At 38.0% G+C, this 20248-nt stretch overlaps 1 protein-coding gene across 4 annotated transcripts in view; it reads left to right on the top strand.

The window, feature by feature from the left end:
- NUP153 (nucleoporin 153) overlaps positions 1-20248 on the top strand; it is an 81579-nt gene that overhangs the window by 12870 nt on the left and 48461 nt on the right. For all 4 annotated transcript variants that reach the window (XM_037037937.1, XM_037037938.1, XM_037037940.1 and 1 more), the window contains exons 2-5: positions 1031-1256; positions 14174-14422; positions 14579-14718; positions 14800-14928. In XM_037037937.1, coding sequence (XP_036893832.1) covers positions 1031-1256; positions 14174-14422; positions 14579-14718; positions 14800-14928 — 744 coding nt within the window. The remainder of the gene's footprint in view (positions 1-1030; positions 1257-14173; positions 14423-14578; positions 14719-14799; positions 14929-20248) is intronic.

Raw genomic sequence — 20248 nt, 5'->3', positions numbered from 1 at the left:
CCAATTCATTTTTTCCCTTTTGTGACTCTCTGAAATTCTATTAACGCTACTTATAGGAAGGCTATTGTTGCCTAAAATTGGTTGCCTCACTCCATTTTGTTTCTGTGACTTTTTTTTTAGTAATAAAATTATTACTAATTAGTAATAAAATTATCAGTATATGTTTGTTAATTTTTTTAATCATAAAGTGATTCACATATTTCATTGGATCTTTGCTATAATAGTTACCAGGTAATAGCAGGAGGGGATGTAATTCTAATTTTACCTAGAGTTACTCAAAGTACAAGGAGGTTGTATTCAAACTTCAGGCCTTGCCAATCCCACCTGTGCTTTTACTCTATCCTAATAAATATGTTTGTATCTGGAGTGAATCATTTAACTTCATTGTGCCTCCATCCATATAGCAGCACCATTAATACCAACTTAATAATAGTACTGTGATGATTAAATTGAATAATATATATAAACTGCTATGTAGAATAGTGCCTGGCACATAGCAAAACTACAGTATATAGTTTATACTATACATACAGTATATGTTAATACTAATAGCTGTTATACTACAAAAAGTCTTCTAGTTTTATATGTCCAAATTTTTCTTTTTAAAAGAATATGCAATAAAATAATTGCTTGAGGAAGCTGTTGGAGGTATTTATATTGCTTCTTTTAATATGCTGAGGTCAAAATGGATGCCTTTTCTCAGACTATAACATTTTAGTACATATCGTATTACTAAATATAAAATTTATATGTCTTTATTTGATGCCCTATTGGGTTTTTTTAAAGATTAGAATAATATGGCCATTTGGGGTAATTACTGATTCATGGATATATATATAGAAGAAAGAAAAAGTAGGAATGTATTTGTAGCATTTGTAAAATACTATTATGTCAGCATTAGCTCAAGGAACTGAATTTTAGGAAACTTTGTTGGACACAGTTGTGTTTTTCTTGGTATGGCTTTCTGTAAGTTGGTACTTAAAAAGTTAAATTTCTAAAATTGCCTTATGTGTTTTTTCCTCCCCAACAGGGCATTCTTAGCAGGGTTACAGAATCAGTTAAGAATATCGTGCCAGGATGGCTACAGAGATACTTCAACAAGAATGAAGAGGTATGCAGCTGCTCCACAGATGCGAGAGAGATACCACAGTGGCCAGAAAGTAGAGAAGATGATCATCTGATATATGCTGATGAGGAGAGCACGAATATTCATGATGGGAGAATCAGTCCTGATCCAACAGTTAGAAATACAGAAGGTAAATGGAATGTGAACGGTTTGTTATGAAATACAGGTTTTCGTCCCTGAATTTGAAGTATTTTTATAGTATCTCTCTGCGGTAAATTTAACTGGGTAGTACATAGAAACATGTAGGAGGAGGGTGATGATCAGGTTTAAATTAGGTACCTTCCTTATTTGTTAGCTTTTTGTTTATTAGGGGTGCCTCATAGACTATGTCAGCTAAGAGTTCAAGCTCGGATTTTAGACTTGCCTCAGAAAGTGTAAAGATGATTTCAAGCCATCATTTGTCAGATGTGTGGCTTTGGGCAAGATAATCTGTATTCTCCTCTGTATTCTCAGAAATTCTTACGAAAATAAATGTGAAGCCCTTAGAATAAATCTTGGCACTAAGGGAGAACTGTATAACTTACTGTTACAGTGAAACTGATAGTGCCATGAATTTGGATATGGTATAACTTCAGTTGACTCCTGTCCTCTTTGCAGCAGCTCACCTGCGTCATTTCATTAATCTCATAATTAATTTTATTTTAAATATTTTAAAATTTTATTGCATTTTATTTAAATTTTTAAAATTATATTTTTATTATTTATGCTATTACGGTTGTCCCAGTTTTCCCCCCTTTGTCCCTCTCCCCAGCACCCCACTGCTCCCTCAGGAAGTCCCCATACTTACCCATGTCCATGGGTCATGCGTTTAAAATCTTTGGCTACTCTATTCCCTGTGCTGTATTTTACATCCTGATGCCTATTCTGTAACAACCAATTTGTACTTCTTAATCCCTTCCCCTTTTTCACTTATCCCCCTGACCTTCCATCTGGCAACTATCAAAATGCTGTCTGTATCTATGCATCTCTTTTTGTTTTGCTTGTTTGTTTATTTTGGTTTTTAGAATTAATTATTGATAAGAATTTATTGCCATTTTACTGTTCATATTTTTTATCTTATTCTTAAGATAAAAAACATTTAACATTTCATATAATACCGGTTTACTGGTGATATTAGCTTTTTCTTGTCTGTAAAGAATCAAAGCTCTTTTTTCTTTGAATCTAAATGATAGCTTTGCTGGGTAGAGTAATCTTGGTTTTAGGTCCTTCATAGCATCACTTTGAATATTTCTTGCCAGTTCCTTCTAGCCTGCAAAGTTCATTATGAGAAATTAGTTGACAGTCTTATGGGGGTACCCTTGTAGGTAATTAACTGCTTTTCTCTTGCAGCTTTTAAGATTCTGTTTTTGTCTATAACCTTTGGCATTTTAATAATGATGTGTCTTGGTGTTGGACTCTTTGGAGTCATCTTATTTGAGACTCTCTGTGTTTCCTGGACTTGCATGTCTATTTCCCTCGCCAAATTGGGTATGTTTTCTATCATTTCTGACATTTTCTTCTATCAAATGGGTTTCCAGTTTCTTGTTCTTTATCTTCTCCTTCCGGGGCACCCTTATGATGCAAATGTCGATATGCTTGAATTTATTCCCGAGGCTTCTGACACTGACCTCATAGGTTTTGGATTCTTTTTTTTTTCATGATGTTCTGGTTGTTTGTTTTTTCCTTCCTTATGTTCCAAACTGCTGATTTGATTCTTGGTTTTACCAACTCAACTGTTGGTGCCCTGAAAACTGTCTTTATTTGAATTTGTTTATCCTTCATTTCTGACTGCATCTTTTTAAAATGCTGTTGCAGTGCTCACAAAGTTCCTTGAGCATCCTTACATCCACTGTTTTGAACTCGGCATCTAGTAGATTGCTTGTCTCTATTTTGTTCAATTCTTTTTCTGGAGTTTTGTTCAGTTCTTTCATTTAGCTCATATTTCTTTGCTCGTTTTGGCAGCCTCCCTGTGTTTGTTTTGATGTCTTAAATAGAGCTGCTGTGTCTCTCAGACTTGGTACAGTGGCCTGATATAGTAGGTGTCTCATAGGGCCCAGTAGCACAGCCTTCCCTGTTATTCAGCTGGGCACTCAAGGTGTACCTACTCTGTGGGCTGTATACACACTCCTGTTGTTTTTGAGGTTTGATTACTGTTGGCATGCCAGAGGTCAGCCACCAACTGTGTTCTGTCTGGAGTTACATAGCATAAACTACAAAGTGATCTCCAGATGTCTAATTGCTTGACTGGGCTTGGAGGTGCCCGAGTGAGGCCAAGCTGTGAATCATGGTTGGCTGCTGGTAGTGCCAACCATGTACAGATAGTGCTGCTGTACTTAGCAAGAGATATAGGGTTCCTCTGAAGTCAAATGCTGCTTGTTTCACAAAATTTAGGAAAATCTGAAGCACTGGATAAGACAAACCATTCCTATGGAAAAGTCACCAGAAATAGCTTGGGTGGGCCTGAAAGTTGCTGGGGAAGGATTGTAGGGAATCACCAGGGTGGGACAAACAGTGAGCCAAGTAGATGGAATAATCTCAGATACGGCCACCTGCCTGCCAGCTCCATGGCTTTGTGGGGAGGATTCAGAAAAGGAGCAGTGGCCTCTGCCAGCCCTCTATGGAAGGAAGTTGACCCTTGCTCTTGCCCTGATGGTGGACAATTCAGTTCTTCCCCATAGGTCACCAATGCTTTTCAAGCTGCTGGCCCCATGCTGGAGTTCAGAGGGAGCTAGTCAGATTAGCTCTGTTTGAGGGTCCTTTAAGAGGAACTGCATGAGATTCCAGCCGTTTCTGTCTTCCACAGCCTTAATCCCACCGATTTTTAGTCAGAAGTTATGGGAACTTATTTTCCTGTCACTGGAACCTTGGTCTGGGGAGTGTGGTGTGGGGCTGGGATCCCTTGCTTCTGAGACACCCTCCTGATTTTTACCTGCCACAGGGTGTGGGACCAGTCTGTTCCATGTCTCTACCCCTCCTACCAGTCTCGATGTGGTTTCTCTTTTAATTTCATAGTTGGTTTCTTCTTTAGTTCTGTAGTTGTAGGACTTCCATTCACCTGTATTTCTGGTGGTTCTGAATGATGGTTGTTCTGTAGCTTAGGTGTAATTTTGGTGGAGTTGGGTGAGGAGGTGAGTTATGTTTACGCAGGCCGTGATCTTGACCAGAAATCTCAAATGACTGCATTTAAATATATATATTATTGATTATGCTATTACAGTTGTCCCATTTTCCCCCCTTTGCACCCCTCTGCTCGGTGACCTCCTTCCCTCCAGCAATTCCCCACTTAGTTAATGTCTGTGGGTCATGCATGTAAGGTCTTTGGCTTTTCCATTTCCTATACTATTCTTATCCCCCTGTCTGTTTTGTTCCTACTCATGCTGCTGCCTTATCCGTGCACCATTTCCTCTCTTTCCCATCCCAGTTGATAACCCTCCAAATGATATACCGATGTTCTGGTTATTGGCCTACTTTTTTTTTAACAATCACTTGTTCATATTTGTGAATTGTAGCCTTTTTAATGTTCATGGTTTTGATCTTCTTTCTCTTAAATAAGTCTGTTTAATTTTTCATATAATATGGGCTTGGTGATGGTGAATTCCTTTAGCTTTAAAGTCTGGGAAGCAGTTTATCTGCCCTTCATTCTAAATGATAACTTTGCTGGATAGAGTAATCTAGGTTGTAGGTCCTTGCTTTTCATCACTTTGAATACTTACTGCCACAGTTTCTTCTTGCCTGCAAAGTTTCTTTTGAGAGATCAGCCGATAGTCTTATGGGAACTCCTTTGTAGGTAGCTCTTTACTTTTCTTGTACTGCTTTTAAAATCCTCTCTTTATCTTTAACCTTTGGCATTTTAATTCTGATGTGTCTTGGTGTGGTCCTCATTGGGTCCACCTTGTTTGGGACTTTCTGTGCTTCTTGGATTTGTGTATCTCTTTGCTAAATTAGGGAAGTTTTCTTTCATTATTTTTCCAAGTTTTCAATTTCTTGTTCTTCCTCTTCTCCTTCTGGTACCCCTATGATTCAGATATTAGAATATTTAAAGTTGTCCCAGAGGTTCCTAAGCCTATCCTTGTTTTTTAAAATTCATTTTTCTTCCTAGTGCTCTAATTGAATGCTTTTTCCTTCCTTGTGTTTTTTTTTTAAGTCTTTGATTTGACTCTTGGCTTCATTCTCTCCACTGTTGATTCCCTGTAGATTTTTTTTGTCACTTAGTATAACCTTCATTTCTCCCCAGATTTTTTTTCCATACTCCATCAGTTCTTTGAGCGTCCTGATCACCAGTGTTTTGAACTCTGCATCTGACCGGTTGCCTATCTCTGTTTCATTTAGTTCTTTTTCTGGAGTTTTGTTCTGTTATTTCATTTGGGCCATATCTCTTAATCTCTTCAGTTTGGCAGCCTCCTTGTGTTTGTTTCTGTGTATTAGGTAGAGCAGCTTTGACTCTCTGTCTTAGTAGTGTGGCGTATGTAGAAAAGGCATCTGTAGATTGTGTGGGGTGGAGACTGAGGTAATTACCAGGGCAGGACTACCCACTCACTTCTGTGTGGTTCTGTGTGGGCAAGGGCTCAGAGACGGGACAATGCCACTGCCTGGCTTCTGGAGGTTTGTCCAGTTCCTGCCCTGGTGGTGAAACCCAGAATGGGTGGGTTTGTGTACACTGTGAGTCTATGTGGACCCTGTAAGCTATGGAAATATGGCATTTTTTTTTCCACTGCCCCGACCCCCCTGGTTTTTCAGCCAGGGATAATGAGGATTTATCTTCCTGATGTTGGAACCCTGGGTTGCCTTGGCCGTCAGCCTGGGGCTGGGACTGCTTGCTCTCCAAGTATCCCTGTTGATTTTTATCCACCACATGTGAATATGGTACCATCTCTTCCACCTCTGCTGCCTCTCTGTGCTACGTCGCCTCTCCACCCTTCTCTGCAGCTCTGCCCCTCCTACCCATCTGGATGACTGTGGCTTCTTTAAATCCTTGGTTGTCAGACTTCCATATATCTCTATTTTCTGATGGTTCTGGGTACTAATTTCCTTTGAGATCTGGTTGTACTTCTTTCTATGGTTGTATGAGGAGGCAAAGCTTGTGTACCTATACCTCCATCTTGACCAGAAGTTGCTTAAGTGACTGCATGTTAAAGCCTTAAACTTTTTTCCCTCCACTTATAGCATTATGATGGGGTTTACAAATACTAAATATTACAAGTATTAAGATAGATTTAAAATAACCCATGAATATGGCATATTTGGAAATAATATGCTGTCATTTCTCTTTAGCTATTTTTTACAGGTTTATTGACATATATGTCACTTACAAATCTAAACCATTTAAACTGTACAGTTCTGTGTTTTTTGTATATTCAGTCATCACTTTAGTCAGAGAACATCTATGATGGTGAACCGTCGGGTACCTAGATTTTTTTCCTGCTAGATGGAGTGGATGGATCGATGAGAAATCGTACAGTATTTTTCCTTTTGTGACTGGCTTATTTCATTTACCTTAATGTTTGTTTTTAAGGTTCATCCATGTTGTAGCATGTACCAGAATTTCTTTTTAAAGGCTAGTTAATACTCACTGTATGTCTATACCACATTTGTTCATCAGTCACTGACACTTAGGTTATTTCTGCCTTTTGGCTGTTGTGAATAATGCTGTTAGGAACATGGTTGAACAAATCTCTTTGCGATCCTGCTGTCAGTTCTTTGAGTTTTTATCCAGAAGTAGAATTGCTAGGTCCTCTGATAATTCTGTTGTTAAATTTTGTGAATTGCCATATTGTTTTACACAGTGTCTATACCATTTCACCTTTCCTTTCAGTGGTATACAAGGGGGCCTGTTTCTTCACATCCTTGCCAAAATTTATTTTCTGCTTTTGTGATGGTAGCTGTGCTAATGGGTATGAAGTGGTATCTGTTTTTGCTTTTGATTTGCATTTCTCTGATAATTAGTCATGTTGAGCAGCTTTTCCTTTGTTTATTGGCCATTATATCAGCTATGGACTGTTGTCTGTTCAAATTTTTTGCCCAATTTTTAAACGCATTTGATTTTTTTGTTTTGTAGTTCTTTATGTATTTTGGATATTAACACCTTATTAGATATGTGATTTATCAATATTTTCAACCATTCTTTGAATTGCCTTTTCACTCTATTGCTAACATTTTTAGTACATAAAAGATTCTGAGTTTGAAGGAGTCCCATATGTCTTTTTTTTCATAGATCCTTATCATATCCAACAAGTCATTGTCAGGACCAGTGTCATGAAGCTTTTCTCCTTTTGTTTTCTTGTAGGAGTTTTATAAAAGTTTTGGTGGTTATGTTTAGGTTTTTAATTCATTTTGAGTTATTTTTGGTATATATTGTATAAGACAAGGGTCCAGTTTTATTCTTCTGTATATGGATATTCATTTTTCCTAATACCATATGTTGAAGAGACTGTCCTTGTCCCACTGAGTGGGGTCTTGGTATCCCTGTTAAAAATTGTTTGTCCGTTTATGCGAGGGTTTATTTTTGGGCTCTATATTCAATTTACTCTATTAACATGCTAAATTATATAACCGGTTCTTAAAGATGAATGATTTCTTGCATCCCTCAATTAACTCTCCCCAGTGAGTGTGATTCTAGTCAAATAATTTTAACAGGTCTGTTAGGAATTTTGGACTGAATTGCCCATTTTAAATCTTTTCTTAAGTACAAGACCTTGGTTGTCTTGCGGTCGATTTCTGTTGACTACTTTTTGTACTCACTGTGGATCACAGTTTTCTTTTTTTTTATGTATATCAGATTTTTTTCACTAAATATTGTCATCTTGTATAATATATGGAGAGATTCTGTATTCTGTTGTCGTCTTCTGAAGAGTAATTGATTCTTGTTTTAGCAGGCAGTTGTCACTGAGTGGTCATTTTGAACTTTTTAGGCTTAGTTTTATGCTTTAGTAATGTATATCTGTTGAAAGTCCAAGGTGTTTCCAAGTCCGCTAAAGTGGTGGGACTTAGCTTCCCGATTCCCAACTCTGTCTCTCTTGTGGCCTTTTAAGGATGAATGTACAGTAGGTCTTACTTATTCTAGGACCTGATCCATAGTCCCAAGGGGAAGCTTCTTTGCTATCTCAACTGAGTGCCAGGAATTTAAGAAGGGATCTCTAAATTCTGGCAGCCAGGGGACTTCATTGTTCTCAGCACTGCTTTGTTCCCAAGCACCGCTCACCTTTTAGTATCTGTTTTCTGATCTCTGTAGCAGTTGCTATTTGCTTAGGTGGTCTCGTTCTGTGTGTATAGCTCATTCACTCTCTGGATACTCCCATGTGATCTTCTAGAGGCCTGTTTTCTATTAACCAACGCCTTTAATTTTCATTTCTGCCTGATGTATTTTGCTTGGACTTCAGCTCTCTGTGTCAGTTCTGAAAATTTTCCCAGATAGTGTGCTAGGTAGTAATAGTTCAGTTTGTGAGGGTTTTCTTTGGAGTGTGCACATGCTATTTTCTGTTGTCTGAAAGCTGTTGTTTCATGTATTTTATCCATTTATTTATTTACCCAGTTTTATAGTTAGTTATAGTAGAAGAGCTAATCTGGAAGTCCTGTTATTTCAACCTAACTGGAAGAATTTTTTGGAAACTTGACAAAGGTTTCTAAAAATCTTGAACATACATACACCTGACAATGAATAGAGAAATTCTGAAAAAGAATGGGAATGTGGGGTAGTTTGTAGTAACTTTTACAGCCATCGAATGTATTCTAAAGCTACAGTATTTAAAAAAAAACTAGATATATTAAAGCTATAGTATTTTAAAAAACTAGATACATTATTGGGGAAAGTGGGGAAGTCTCTTGGAATGTAGTGCAGATAGTCCCCTACTTGACTAAAATCATTCAGCTTAAAATTTTTGACCTTACAATGGTGAGAAAGCTGGACACATTAAGTAGATATTTTTTATGAGCTAGCAAGTGTGGTAGTACACTCTTGTGATGTGACTCCCAGTCAGGCGTGCGATCACAAAGGTGTAAACAACTAATACTGAACTCTACAGTGTACTGTGTAGCCAGCTTTTTTGGATATTGCATTCTGAGAATCTGTAAGGTAGGCTTGGCTATGCTATCACTGTTTGCTCTGCCCTAGTGATTCCCTGAAGACCCTACCCTGCCCAACTTTTGAGAGTACACCCAAGCTGTTTCCCATGGCTTTTTCATAGGAATGGCCTATCTTGGTTCTTGCTTCTTGCTTCTTGCTTCAGGCTTCCCCCGAAGTGTCTTTAAGAAAGCAGTATCTGGCCCCAGCATGCCTTGTGCCTTTTGCTGAGTCGACAAAGCCCTACATTTGCAGCAGCCAGCCTTGGTTTGCAGTATGGCCTCTCCTGGGCACCTCCAAGTCCAGCACAAGTTAGCAGCCATCTACAGATTGCTTTGTAGCTGGTGCTGGGTGGACCTGGCTAGAACACACAGAGATGGTAGCTGACCTGTATCTCCCATGAGGCCTCAGAGTCAGCGCACCTAGTGAACAGCCTCAGACCATGTCGAAGCACCAACTAACCACCTCCACAAGTGACACACTCAAGGGGTGGACTCCTTGAGCACCAGAGCCCCACTGAAGTAAGTCCTGCTCTGTGTGGTAGGCCCTTGCACAGCTGATGGTTCAAGTTGGTTGGTGGTTGCAGGCAATCCTTACAGCTAATAGACTTGGGGGTAAACCTTTAAGTCTAAGCACACATGATGTGCTAACATCAGTCAAGGTTCAACAGAAGGGTGTACACATCCCAGAGGTAGAACCTAGGGTGTCCAGTTTGGGTGTTCAGGGAGCCTTTGCCACTGGACCCTACAGGACACCTACTATGTAAGGCCACTTTACTAAGCCTGGGACACAAAGCAGCTGAACCTAATACAAAGAAACAAACAAGGAGGCTGCCAAAATGAGGAGGCAAAAAACATGTACCAAATGAAAGAATAAAACAAAACTCCAGAAAAAGAACTAAACAAAATAGGGACAAACAATCTAGTAGATGCAGAGTTCAAAACACTGGTTATAAGGATACTCGATGAACTTAGAATTTCAGTAGCGTAAAAAAGGATATGGAAACCATACCAAAAAAAATTAGTCAGAAATGAAGGATACACTAACTGAAGTGAAGAATAATTCATAGGGAATCAGTAGTGGAGTAGATGAAGTTGAAAATCAAATTAATTAGCAATCTGGAATATAAGGAAGCAAAAAATGCCCAATCAGAACTGCAAGGACAAAAGAATCCAAAACCAATGAAATTGGTGTAAGGAGCCTCCAGAACTACTTCAAGCATAAGCATCTGTGTGCGGGTCCTTTAAGAGGAACTGTCTGGGGCTCCAAAAGCCCTCCATCTCACTCAGCCAGAAAAAGAGAGCAAGAAATTGAAAACCCAGTTGAGAGAATCATGACAGAAAACGTCCCAAACTTGGTGAAGGAAACAGACACAGAAGTCCAGAGGCACAGAGAGTCCCAAACAAGATGAACCCAGAGGGAATGACTCCAAGACACATCTTAATTAAAATGCATACTGTTTATTTATTTATTTATTTTTAGGCAGAGGGAAAGAAACAGTAGTGTGTGGTCGCCTCTCTCGCACCCCCCAGTGGGGTCCTGGCCTGCAACCCAGGAACGTGTCCTGACTGGGAATCAAACCGGTGACCCTCTGGTTTGCAGGCGGGCACTCAATCCACTGAGCCACACCAGCCTGGGCTAAAATGCATAATGTTAAAGACAGAGAGAATCTTAAAAGCAGAAGAAAGCAGTTAGCTACCTAAGAGCAAGTAGGGTCTTGCTGCCTGTGGCCACCCTCTAGGCAAAATTCTGGAGGCAGTGATTTGGTGATAAAGGGAAGGAGTCTTGATTCAAAAGCTAACAGCTTTCTACAGGCATTAGTCACTTGAACCTGTGAACTAAGGCTAAAATCTTGAACTCTTAAGTTCCAGCTTTAATCACTTAAGCCTATCAATTAAGGATGAAATCTTTAGCTCTTGGGTTCTACTATCATTCTTCTTGTTAGTTTTTAATTACCCTGTTTCTGTAAGATTAGTTTACAAACTAAAATAACATAAGATACAAAAGTTACATAATTTTGGAAGAGTGACAGGCATCTGCCTCAGAGCCCATCCACTCTAGAACGCACAAAGAAAAATAACCCTGACATCTTCTGCCAGGCCAGGCCAGTCCTAAGATGCACTTGAGTTCCTCTCCCATTTAATATTCTGTCCTTTGGAAAAAGGAGGCAGCTATAGCACATTCATCCAGGCATCCTTGAGGAAGAGAAGAGAGAGCCGCAGTCTTTGCCCTTCAGTTTAAATATTCTGACCCATAATTCCATGCATACTGGAAGCATTCAGCTTCATAACCAATCCCATCCTAGACTGTTTACCATTGCCTCGGGCAACCTCCTCCTAGGGCCTTTCCTCTCTTCTCCCCAGAGAACAAGGGAGCTCCCATAAATAAGACTGGCAGCTGATTTCTCAGCAGAAACTTTGTAGGCCAGAAGGGATTGGCAAGAAGAATTCAAAGTGATGGAAAGCAAGGACCTACAACCAAGATTACTCTACACAACAAAACTATCATTTAGAATCAAAGGACAGATAAAGAGCTTCCCAGACCAGAAGAAGCTAAAGGAGTTCATCACCACCAAACTGCTATTATGTGAAATGTTAAAGGGTCCTCTTTAAGAAGAAGAGGAAGGGAAAAAAGATAAAAAATATGAATACTAAAGTGGCAGTAAATACATATTTATGAACAATCGAATCTAAAAAACAAAAGAAATGAATAAGTAGAACAGAAATAGGCTCATAAATACTGAGAACATTTTGAGAGCTGCCATGAGTGAGAGGGGTCAGGTGAAAAAGGTGAAGGGATTAAGAAGTACAAATTGGGTGTTTCAGAAGAGTCATACATAGAGTTGTGAAGTACAGTATGGGGAGTATAGTCAGTAATATTCTGAGAACTCTGTATGGTGTCAGGTATGAGATTTATCAGGATGATCACTTGGTACCTTATACAATGTACAGCCACTGGTTTGTACACCTGAAAGTAATATATTGTATGTTAGTTGTAATTGAAAAATAAGATTAAAAAAATCAGGAATGTGAATGGGTTCCACCAATAGTGAAAATTATTTGTAATATTTAAGATAATATTATACTGATCTTACTGATCAAAAAGAAATTAGGTTTTATTAATCTTATCAATAAGCAATTAATAAAAGAAGAAATATAAATTACCAATGAATGGAGAGGATGTTCAGTATCTTACTTAAATAAATGCAAATCAAATAGTAATGTCATTTGATATATTAAGTTGACAGAAATCAGAAACAGTTAATATCCAGTGACAATATGGGGAAAATGTACCTTGTTACTTGCTTTTTGTGGGAGTATAACCTGACATGAAGTCTTTGGATCACAGTATCATAAGAAAAAAAGAGTGTGCACTCTGATCCGGTATGACAGCAGTTTCACACAAAATTTTGTATCCTGTTGATTCCCAGGATATGTCCAACTACTTAAGGTGTTTTATAAGCCTATCTTTAGACTTACAGAATCAGACTTTTTAATGGATTGCTTAGAAATATTTGTTTAATAATTTCTCTCTTACATACTTAAGGAATCATAGATTTATCCAAAAGAATACTTTTAAAAGTGTGCAGGTATAAGTGCATACATGTTTGATGGAGTATTGGGAAAATAGTCACTAAAACAGTATGATACAATACAGTGGGTCTTTAAGGAGAATGCTTTGTGTATAGAGACAAAATTACACTGGTAAATGAAAAAAGTCACGGAACTGGATGCATAAGCACCATCATGGTTTAGGCAAAACTTATTTGTGTATTCATTCACATACAGTGGCTCTGTCTTCCCTTGTCCAGTGTTCACTTTCTGTGCTTTCAGTTACCTGTAGTCATGTGCAGTCTTAAAATACTAATTAAAAATTCCAGAAATAAATAATTCCTAACTTTTGAATTGTGTGCCGTTCTGTGTAGCATGGTGAGATTTTGTGCTGTCCTGCATTGTCCTCTCTGGGATGTGAATCATCCTTTTGTCAAACAGCTACATGCTCCCCACCCGTTAGTCACTGGTTGTCATACTGACAGTATAGCAGTGCTTATGTTCAAGTAACCCTTATTTTACTGAGTGGCCCCCAAACTGTAGCAGTGTTTATAATGCCAAAGAGCAGCTGGAAATTGCTTCTTTAAGTGAAAAAGAGAAAGATATCATGCTGAGGTCGCTAAGGTTTATTGTAAGAATGAATCTTTTATCTAAGAAACTGTGAAGAAAAAATTTCTTTGATATTTTTGCCATCACATCTTTTGTGTAACTTTTGTGCTTTCAAAAGTCGTAGCCACAGAGCTCAGTTAAGATGGAAGTTGTGGATGAAAGACATGAACAGAATACATGTTCTGTGTGATGACAGCATGTTGTGCCAGAAAGCTCTGAGCCTTTATACTAAGACTTGAGCAAGGTGTTCCCTCGAAACGAATGCCCTCATTCCATAACTTTTATTATAATATGTTATAATTATTGTATCTTATTATTGTTGTTAATCTTTTACTGTGCCTAACTTAAGAAGTAAACTCGGTTAAAAGTATATATGTAGAAAATACATAGTATATATAGGGTTTAATGCTGTTTGCCCTTTGAGGCATCCACAGTGGGTCTTGGATAAAGGGGGACTACTGTGAATTATCTGGGAGCACACACAGATCTAATAGTGGTTGTATCAAGAGGGATAGACTTACCCTTTTTATCCGTCTTGTTTTGTGATTTTATTATGCAACTTTGATTTTATTTTATGACTTTTTATACTGGTATCACTTCAAGGAAAATCAAGAACCGTGCACTTTTGAAATTGGTATGTGAAGAGTGAAATATATTTTGACACTATGTTAGGTGAATTAAGTTAGTGGACACCGTGTTTGGCTAAAGAATATTTTAACTGGGAGGCCTCAGTGGTTTGAATTAAACTATATTATGTAGTATGTTTTCCCAAAGTATAAACAGCATTTTGTTGTGATGGTGTTTTGCTTTTTCTAAGTTATATATTCATAATGTTAATACTTCCCTTTTAAGAACCCTCAACAACTAGCACTGCTTCAAATTATCCAGATGTGTTAACAAGGCCTTCTCTTCATCGGAGCCACCTGAATTTCTCCACTTTGGAATCTCCTCCTCTACACTGTCAGCCCTCCACGTCCTCGGCATTCCCAATTAGCAGTTCTGGATTTTCCCTTGTGAAGGAAATTAAAGATTCTACCTCTCAGCATGATGATGATAACATCTCAACTACCAGTGGATTTTCTTCAAGAGCTTCTGATAAAGGTGTTCTTGGCATTTGGTAGTAAATAATTTTGGTAGTAAAATTAAACTTCAAGGGGTAGTTTTTTTCTGGCTTAGTTTTAATTTTATTTACTATTTATAAAAATCTAGAGTCTTGTAATTAATTCCGTTATTATCCATTATGTATTTTTGCTTCAGATATAACTGTTTCAAAGAATACTTCGGTGCCCCCGCTGTGGTCCCCAGAGGCTGAACGATCCCATTCACTCTCACAGCACACTGCCACCAACTCAAAAAAACCAGCATTCAACTTGTCTGCCTTTGGAACACTTTCCCCTGTGAGTACTAATTAGAGTTGATTTAATCACATTAGATTTGAATGTTTATTGCTTACAATCTATCATTGTATTTCTGTGTAGTCACTTGGGAGTTCTTCAATCCTTAAAACAAGTCAGCTTGGAGATTCTCCTTTTTACCCTGGAAAAACAACGTATGGTGGGGCAGCAGGTGCGGCGAGACAGCCTAAACTACAAAACACACCATATCAGGTTGGTTTGAATAAGAGAAGGTTTTTTAACCTGAAATTCTTTTTGTTTGTTTTGTTAAAGAACTTGACATTCAAATATGATTTTGGTTCAGTTATTTTTTGATAAAATGATAGATGTGTATAATACAATCTTTTCACTTAGGAACTGTGTGAATATTATTTTAAACCTAAGCAAACATTTTGTTAAATTTATGTTTGCATCTTTATACAAAGTGTAGTGATTAATTCCTTTTTTAAAAAAATTGAGATGTAAATTATATATATAGTAAAATTTTTTTATTAAAGATTTTATTTATTTATCTTTAGAGGAGAAGGGAAGGAGAGAGGGAGAGAAATATCAATGTATGGTTGCCTGTCATGCATCCCCTGCAGGGAACTGGCCTGCAGCCCAGGCATGTGCCCTGACTGGGAGTCGAACTGTGATCCTTTGGTTCCCAGGCCTGTGCTCAATTCACTGAGCTACACCAGCCAGGGCTATAATAAAATTTTTTATTTGAATTTTGACAAAATACATCTAGTTGTATAACTTTCTGTAATCAAAATATTGAGCAAACATTTTCATCACCCCAAACTTTTACCTTGTGCATCTCTATAGTCAACCATTCTTCCTACTTCCACCCTCTGGCAACCACTGATCTGTTTTATTTCTCTGTAGTTTTGGTTTTCCCAGAGTGTCATATAAATTTAATTATATAGTATCATCTGAGTCTGTTGGTTTTACTTAGATGCATGAGATCAATCTGTATTTTTGCATATACCAGTGGGAGGACACTTGGGTTATTTCTAATTTTCGGCGATTGTGAATAAAGCTGCTGTGAACATTTTGTATGAACATTAATTTTCATTTCTCTTGGGTAAATACCCAGAGGTCTGACTGCTGGCTCATATGATCATATGGTAAACATTAAACTTTATAATAAATTGCCAAACTGTTTTGCAGAGTGGCTGATACCACTTTGCATTTTGCCCAATAATGGAAGGGCATTCTGGCCAGCACTTGTTGGTCATTGGCTTTTTTTTCTTTTCTGTTTTTTGTTTTAGCCATTCTATAATAGGCAGTAGTGCCAACTCCAACTTGCTGTGGGGTTTTTTTTCCCCCCCTGCTTCATAATGACATTGAGAATCTTTTCATGTGCTTATTTGCCATCAGTATATCTTCTTTGGTGAAATACCTGCTCAGATCTTTTGTCTTTTTAAAAATATGGTTGTTTTCATATTAATGAGCTTGAAGAGTTTGTTATTCAGTGTATAAGTCTTTTATTAGATGGGTGTTTTATAAATATTTTTATCCTTTCTCTTGGTTGTCTTAACAATGTCTTTTGAAGAGAATTTTTCTCTTTTCTTTTTTTTATTTTATTTAATTTATTTACTTATCTTTAGAGGGGAAGGAGAGAGGGAGAGAAACATCAATGTATGATTGCCTTTTGTGGGTCCCCTGCGGGGAGTTGGCCTGCAGAGAACTGGATTACAACCCCAACCCAGGCATGTGCCCTGACTGGGAATCGAACCGCGATCCTCTGGTTCGCAGGCCCGCGCTCAATCCACTGAGCTACACCAGCCAGGGCTTCTCTTTTCTTTTAAAGATTTTATTTATGTATTTTGAGAGAGGGGGGAAGGGAAGGAGAAAGAGAGGGAGAGAAACATCAGTGTGTGGCTGCCCCTCACAAGCCCCCCACTGGGGACCTGGTCCACAACCCAGGCACGTGCCCTGACTGGGAATCAAAACCCGCAGCCCTTCAGCTTGCAGGCCAGTGCTCAATCCACTGAGCTCCACCAGCTAGGGCAAGAATATTTCTTTTTTAAAGATTTTATTTATTTATTTATTTTTAGAGGGGAAGGAGAGAGGGAGAGAAACATCAATGTATGGTTGCCTTTTGTGCGTCCCTGCTGGGAAATGGCTTGCAGGGAACCAGCCTGCAACCCAATCGTGTGCCCTGACTGGGAATTGAACTACAATCCCATGGTTCGCAGGCCTGCGCTTAATCCACTGAGCCACACCAGCCAGGACTGAGAATTTTTCTTTTGATAATATTCAATATATTCTGGGGTTTTTGTTGTCTTGGTTCATGCTTTTGATGTAGTATGGAAGACATTCTTGCTTGACCCATAGTCATGGAGATTTTCTCTTATGTTTTCTTTTCTTGTAAAAGCTTTGTAGTTTTAGTTTTGAATTTAGGCCTGTGAATCATTTGAGTTAATTTATGTATGTGACATGAAGTATGGCTCAGGATTCATTTTTTTAACATAATGAATGTCCAGTTTCTTTAGTTCAATACCATTTGTTGTGAAAAGACTATATTTTTCTCATTGAATTGCCTTTACACCTTTGTCAAAAATAGTTGACCATATTGTGATCCATTTCTAGACTTTATATTTTCCATCTATCTGTGTGTTGAACCTTTTGCCAACACTAAACTGTCTTGATTAGTATAGATTTACAGTAAGTCTTGAAATCAGGTAATAGGAGCCCTCCAGCTTTGTTCTTTTTCAAGTTTGTTTTGGTTGGATCTGCCATCACTGGTTCTGTTACATGTACCATAGGTCCTATCCAACACCAGAAAAAGGAAACATAAGGCATACATATTGAGGAGATAAATTTATTTTTATTCATAGACAGTATGCTTACATACATAGAAAATTCCAGACATGTCAGAACTTAATGAGTTTAGCAGAATCATAGATTATAAGGTCAGTATACAGAATCAATTGTATTTTAATGTATATATCAGCAGAGAACAATAAGAAATTGATAACTTTGTTAAATATGTCAAATTAAGGCAAATTGCACTATTCTGTGTTTGTCCTAGGAGTTTCTTGAGGCTCTTAAAATTCTTTTATATATATATATATATATATATATATATATATATATATATATTTATACTTACATATTTGGAAAATTAAAAATGGAGGAGTAGTGCTTTTAAACATTGTAGGCAATCTGACAGACAATAGAAATTGTACAGAAGCAAGTATAATTGAAGATACTGTCCTATCTTTGGAATAGTTTCTTATTTTCCTAATTAGAGGATGTTTTCATAGTTGGTTGTAATTATGAGTCTTATACTTGAGTGTGTTCATGAAGTGCAATATTTTGTTATTTAAGAAAGTGCTAACTGGATCTTGGAGTTACACAGGGATTGTTCTGTTTTTTTTTTTTCTTTTTTCCCCCTTATTTATGAAATTTATTGGGTGACACTGGTAACAAAGTCATACAGGTTTCAGGTGCATAGTTTTGCAACACAGCATCTGTACAGTGTTTTATGTGTTCATCAGTCCAAGTCAAGCACTGGGAATTTTCTTAAAAGCTTAAACTGGATTTTATTATTTTTGAAAAACTGTATTTTACAGTTAAAATAGTTTAGCACATTAGTAGAAGATAGATGATGGAAGTCCATTTGTAGAATAGTTCAAGTCCGAGTATATTTGTTAGTTCCTCTTCTGTTTCTTATATTGAATCCTCTACTTTCTAATGCTGAATCCTGACAAATAACTTGAATCCTCAACACAGGCTTCTAAATAATTTATTGTTGACATTTGGGATAAATCTGTTTATTTTTTCTTTCCAAGAGCGTTAGTTAGAGTTGGAAGGTATAATAAAGATTCTCTAACTGATTTCCATTTTGTTTATTAGTGAACTGAGGCCCTGAGAGGCTAGTGGCCAAGTAGAATCCAGTGACAGGATAGATTATCATAATTTCTTAGAGGATTTTAATATTGCCTCACGTTTGCCAAAGCCTCTGGCCTGAACAGCAATCCTAATGGGCACCAAGTTTAATAAACTTATTGTAGCTATTCTGGAAATATAGTGAGTGCTTGGTATCAGAGAAAAATTATTTAAAGTAGTTCTTTTGATTCCGTTTTTCAGTTATTATGAGCTATTTGTGCAAACTGGGTTATATTTTGATTGTAGTAATATCTCTTTCATATTAAGCATTGCCAGACTACTTTGATTTGTGATAGTCACTTGGTTATTGGAATGTGGCAGTGCATTCTTGAGAAAAGGAAGTAATTTTATTAGAGTGTGTAAACATTGCTTTTGTATAAAAGTTACTTTTCTACTTTTTTTTCCCCTCATGTGCAGTAATTTTTATTGGCTTTTTGTACAAGAGAAGATACTCCCCCCGCTGTGTGCTCAGTGGTATATTCCACCTTTTTTCATTAGGAAGCTCAAATATGGGGCTATAACTTACTGGAAGATAGAGAAGAAAGAGACATACACAGACACACACAGACACACACACACACACACTCTCTCTCTCTCTCTCTCTCTCTCTCTCTCTCTCTCTCTCTCTCAAACCCTTTGAAGGTAATTGGAGGAAGCCAAGAGGACAAATGCATGTAGAAAAAAAGACAAGATGAGGCCATTGGGGGCTAAGTTAATTTCCACTAGCCCTCCCTTTAAAAAAATATTTTATTTATTTTTAGAGAAAGGGGAATGTGGGGAGAAAGAAACATCGATGTGAAAGAGAAACATTGACTGCTTGCCTCTCATAAGTGCCTGACTTGGGGACCACACCTCCAACCTGGACGTGTGCCCTGACCAGGGTTCTACCCAGCAACCTGCTCTGTGGAACAAGCCCCAACAAACTGAGCCACACTGGTCAGGGGTAGGCCTCCCTTTAGCTGCTCTCCCTGTAGCTGCCCTGCCTAGGGTGTAGTTCCTATTAAGACCAGCTTTTTAACATAATTAAACCACTTGCATCTATCCTCTGTCATCTTTAGCAGGCTAATCTGAGAGCAAATAGCAGCTGTAAGCACGAAGCTTGGTATTGTTTTATTCACCTTAGGGATGAAATGAGTCCCTAGTTTTTAGAGCATTAAGTCCAGCTGAGTGTACCTTCTGTGCAGTAGTCACCCATGGGAAAAGAAGTTTCTGGGAAAGTTTGCTTTGCTACAACACATGAGTGAACTACATTGTATTAATGCTTTGGGTGTCCAAACAACCTACTGGAGCACATTGTGGGTCTATATTTCAGATTTAGAAATGCTTAGGTTGAAAAACATTAATTAAAAACAGACTTTTGCACCCTGGCTGGTGTGGCTAGCTCAGTGGATTGAGCGCCGGCCCGTAAACCAAAGGGTTGCCGGTTCAATTCCCACTCAGGGAACATGCTTGGGTTGCAATCCAAGTCCCAGTAGGGGGCACACAAGAGACAACCACACATTGATGTTTCTCTCCCTCTCTTGCTCTCTCCCCCTCTGTCTAAAAATAAGTAAATAAAATCTTTTTAAAAAAATATATTTTATTGATTATACCATTACGGTTGTTCTATTCCCCTTTCCTTCCCCTCCACCCACACACTCCCTCAGATCGGAAG

This window comes from Sturnira hondurensis, unplaced genomic scaffold (assembly GCF_014824575.4).
Source record: "Sturnira hondurensis isolate 20B ecotype Veracruz unplaced genomic scaffold, ASM1482457v3 Scaffold0023817, whole genome shotgun sequence".
Classification (NCBI taxonomy): Eukaryota; Metazoa; Chordata; class Mammalia; order Chiroptera; family Phyllostomidae; genus Sturnira; species Sturnira hondurensis.
This window is presented reverse-complemented; position numbering and strand designations above follow the sequence as displayed.